This window comes from Mus caroli, chromosome X (assembly GCF_900094665.2).
Source record: "Mus caroli chromosome X, CAROLI_EIJ_v1.1, whole genome shotgun sequence".
Classification (NCBI taxonomy): domain Eukaryota; kingdom Metazoa; phylum Chordata; class Mammalia; order Rodentia; family Muridae; genus Mus; species Mus caroli.
The window spans coordinates 65049820-65053875 of NC_034589.1; the positions used below are offsets into that span (position 1 = coordinate 65049820).

Consider the following 4056-nt stretch of genomic DNA (forward strand, 5'->3'; position numbering starts at 1 on the left):
TGCAAGGAGAGGCATTGCATCGTCAAGTTCAATGGAGTGTCAGGTAACATGGAACGTGGCTTTGAGTCTGAAGAGATGGGCTGTGACATGTTTCTGTCCTGACCCAGGGTGTCTGAGGAAGGGCAGCATTGCTAGTTCCTCCTCCCAACAGCTTTAGGTTGGGTTTGCCCTAAAATGAATCAGACTGCGAGTTGTGTTGCTGTTCCATGCTGAGTCCCTACCAGGACAGTACTGTCAGCAATCACAATGCTCATTCATAGAATGGCAACACCATAAAACAGGGAAGTGGAAAATGACCTGTAAGGAGATTGCCCTGACAGGGTGCAGATTTGACAGTGTGGTGACAAATGCTCCCTGCAATTGTGAAGGGCATGCTGCTGATAGCTTAAGGAGGAATCCTTAGGATCTCTTTTGGTGTGAGCTGTAGAATGCTTCTTGAATCCTCCTGAAACATTCATGGAGTAGTTACTACTCCATTCTGGGCCTCATTTCCTGTTTGTGTTCCTAGAGGTAAAGTCTGGAAAGAGTCTGCTCATGGCATTGGTCTGTGTCTTCATACTTCAATTTCTGTGACAGGCAGCACTTTGGGCTTGAAGGAGGTGGCAGATATTGTGCAAAGTCAGCACCTAAATGACAGCCCTGTCAACTCAGTATTGCAGTGCAGACTCGAAATCCAAGGTAGCACTGAGCTGCCTTTGGCTTGTAGAGCACAGCCCACTGTTTGTGTTCCCAGACCCATCACATTGCTATGCTCTCATGTAGAGGATGAGGAGGAGGACTTCCCTCCTTCTTTGCCTCTCTGACTTTGAGGACGCACACCCAAGCATCTTGGCATCTACAGAAATGGAAACCTACCAGAAAATGACCTTTGTGCTCAAGCTTACTTTGGTCTACTGTTGTCTGGATGGTAGAGATATATAGAGTTGCCTGTCTGCCCCTGTAATCTCTCCACACAGACACACACCATGTGTGTTTCTCCATGCTGATATTCCAGTCCGGTGTAAGGCACTGAGTAGACATCAATATTGTGGCAAATCTGTGGTGAAGAGAAGAATTCATTGAGAAACCCAACCATGTCCCATCGTTTTGCAGTGCAAGATCCCTGTGTAGAGGTTCCCCCAGGCAAGGAGGGAGCAGCCTCATCCAGGTATTTATCTTAAAACTCCTAAGTATAACTATGAGTCCTAAAGACTGGTTAAGAAGTTTTAGGTGGTAGAAATTTTTAAATAACATTTTGCAGGTTCTTTTGATATACTTCTAAAGTCTCTCTTCTTCACATGACAGGCAATTTCCGACCCCCAAGTGCTGAGAGGAGGGGCCTATATCTTAGGAGTCAGGGTGTAGTACTGTTCATCCCTTATCAGACAGGCACCTAGTTTGAAGTTGGCTTATACAGGGCTAATGGATGCTTGGTAGGCAGCCTCAGCTGCTGCCCAGTAACTTTCTGGAGGCAGGAGCCCTGGGGAATCAAGTCTCCTCCTTTAACCCATGTCAGTAGTGTGAGGAGACATGCCCAGATCCGCAGCCAGCAGATAAGTGTCAGGGAGCAGATCTTGCTAGACTTGTTCTCCACCTCAGTAGCCAAAATGTTTTGCTGAGCATGTAAATCACTGCTGCTACTCAGGAACCAGCAGTGCAAATGTAAGGATGTAGAAGACAAGGCAAAAGAATTCCACAGTTGGTCACATAGTGCACAGACTCTAGATTGTCATTTAGATCTTTTATTTACCATCATGAGATTCATCTTTTTGACACCAAGAAATGGATTGACCATTACAAAAGTGTTTTTCTACTGATCTCTTGGGGCCCGTGAGTTCATAAAGGATGACTATGCTTTATGGACTCGCAGATTACACACTTGTAATCTGAGGACCCTTCCTGTTCTTCTTCATCAGGGGTCTCATTTGGTGGCCTCTCTGAGAGGGCAGACAATATGACAGAACAGCAGTTGTTATACAGAGACATCATAGAACCCAAAATGGGGTACCCTGAGGAGTTGGCACGGGGCACTTCTTCTGTACCTTGGATTTCAGGAGCAGTTTGAGGCACACATATAATATTCCCCGAGTTGTCCTCCCCAACTGGGTTGCTTGACTCCCCAAGAGACTGCTTTCCTAGTGAACATCCAGGAATAGTTTTCATAGCCCATACATTAGAAAACACAAAGCCCTGATTTCCTTTGGGTTCCTGGACTTTGGACCTTTTTTTCTTGGACTCTTCCTCGTCTTCTTTCTCAGGCTTATGATGGAATCGTGGAGAACGTCTGGTAGGTAACATCTTTTTTTTTGAAGTTGGGTCTTGATAAGCACTAAGTGGAATTGGTACACAGATTGCTTGGTAGCTGAGATTTCCCTGGTCTTCTTTTCCCCAGATGTATTGAAGGAGTACAGGCTTATCCCTTTGAAAGTTGAAGTTGCGGTACATCTGAAACAAAACGAACATTTTAGCTATACTGAGATGAAACATGCATTGATCCCCAACAACATTACATGTACCTGTCACAGTGTCTTAATTTGTGATGAAAAAAAAATAACTGAGTTGGCAAGTACCCTTGTGTCTTATGGCATTACCTCATTAAGGATAAATGATTTCTAAGTTTGGATTGTAATGCTCTCTCTCTCTCTCTCTCTCTCTCTCTCTCTCTCTCTCACTCACACACATGCACGCATACACCATTTACTGCCTTCCCTTTTTTGTTTTTTGTTTTTTTTTTTTTTTTTGTTTTCCGAGACAGGGTTTCTCTGTATAGCTCTGGCTGTCCTGGAACTCACTTTGTAGACCAGGCCGGCCTCGAACTCAGAAATCCACCTACCTCTACCTCCTGAGTGTTGGGATTAAAGGTGTTCACCACCATGCCTGGCCATTTACTACCCTCTTATAGCCATTCATTTTGTCTGTAGAGTTTTAGGTGGGCCCTATGTAATTTAAGAGCAAAGCCATGACATTCAAAGTCTATGTTTTCACTTTTCAGTAAGTAATATCTACTGCTGAAACAGTTATCCTTGGAAGTAAAGAACTGATATTCTTTGTGTCATGAGGAGGGGATGTGTATGCTTCTGTTATTAAAAGTGGAACACAAAAGTTCTTTGTACTTTACCATTACTCTCCTGTTCTCTCCAGAGGAAACCACATGGCTCCCAGGGTATATCTTCCTAAATCCATGCAGGTTGAGCTGGTGAATAAAACCCTTCAAGCTGTCTGTTTCAAAAATCTTTGCCCCCTTGTGGTGAAGGACCTCTCTCTGGAAAAGGTCTACTTCAATTATGATGGTGTCTCCTTCCTCAGTCCAATTGACTGACTTGAATGACTCATTCTGCACTATGGTCCATAGCTTCCTGGGGAAGGGCAGATTGAGGAGGTCAATGTTGCCTTCCTCATTGTCTATAGGTTGGCTTTGTTCTTCAGCTGGGGGGTTTTCTTCTAAGGCTGGACATTGTAACACATCTTGGTAATCTTGCTTCACCAAACTTACTCTTGAATGTGCCTCTGAATCAGGTAAAGTACTAGGGAAAACCTTGCTCTCATGTTCTTGATCAACATCTGGGATCATGTTGGCTTCACAATCCTTTTCCGCATTCTGACTAGACATGATTCTCCATCAGGAGTGCTCTGGACAGCAGATCACAAGTCTCTGTCCTATCAAGACAATGTGCCTTTGGTTCCAGTAGGAATACCCAATAATAGTGACTATAAAGTTCTAGATTCTCAGTATACATCTGTTGAAGCCATCATTCTCTTTCTTTGTTATGTGATGTCACCAAGATGGCTCAGAGCCAGTCTGGAGAGGGAAGCCAGGCGGAGCATATGTGGTGAGTGGATAGGTAGGTGGGAAGACCCCAGCTCTTCTACTTTTATACAAATGTATGCTGAAAACTCTCCTTTCTAATAATATATATCTTATCATGGGTCCTGTTTGAGTTGAGAAACATCTTTGCCCCTTGTATTCCTCAATAGGAGGGATAGTTACTGTTACTCTTTCCCTAACTCAGAGCTCAAAGACTAGCCCTTAGTTACAACAAGCTTGGGTCTTAGCATGGGTCCTCCTGATATATAGAT

General features: G+C 44.0%; 1 protein-coding gene across 1 annotated transcript; it reads right to left on the bottom strand.

Moving 5' to 3' along the window:
* Positions 1 to 1792: 1792 nt before the first annotated feature.
* On the bottom strand, positions 1793 to 3628 carry LOC110287327 (heat shock transcription factor, X-linked member 3-like). The gene is made up of 2 exons (XM_021153979.1): positions 3098 to 3628; positions 1793 to 2424 (listed from the first exon to the last, which is right to left on the bottom strand). The coding sequence occupies exons 1-2, from the start codon at positions 3587 to 3589 to the stop codon at positions 1816 to 1818; spliced, it is 1101 nt and encodes a 366-aa protein (XP_021009638.1). The 5' UTR covers positions 3590 to 3628; the 3' UTR covers positions 1793 to 1815.
* Between the last annotated feature and the right edge of the window lie 428 nt (positions 3629 to 4056).

Excerpts from the sequence above, each read along its gene's own strand:
- LOC110287327 (XM_021153979.1), bottom strand. The coding sequence starts at position 3,589 with ATGTCTAGTCAGAATGCGGAAAAGGATTGTGAAGCCAACATGATCCCA. Across the intron at positions 2,425-3,097 it reads GAGAGAACAGGAGAGTAATG|ATGTACCGCAACTTCAACTT; the intron begins GTAAAGTACAAA and ends GTTTTGTTTCAG.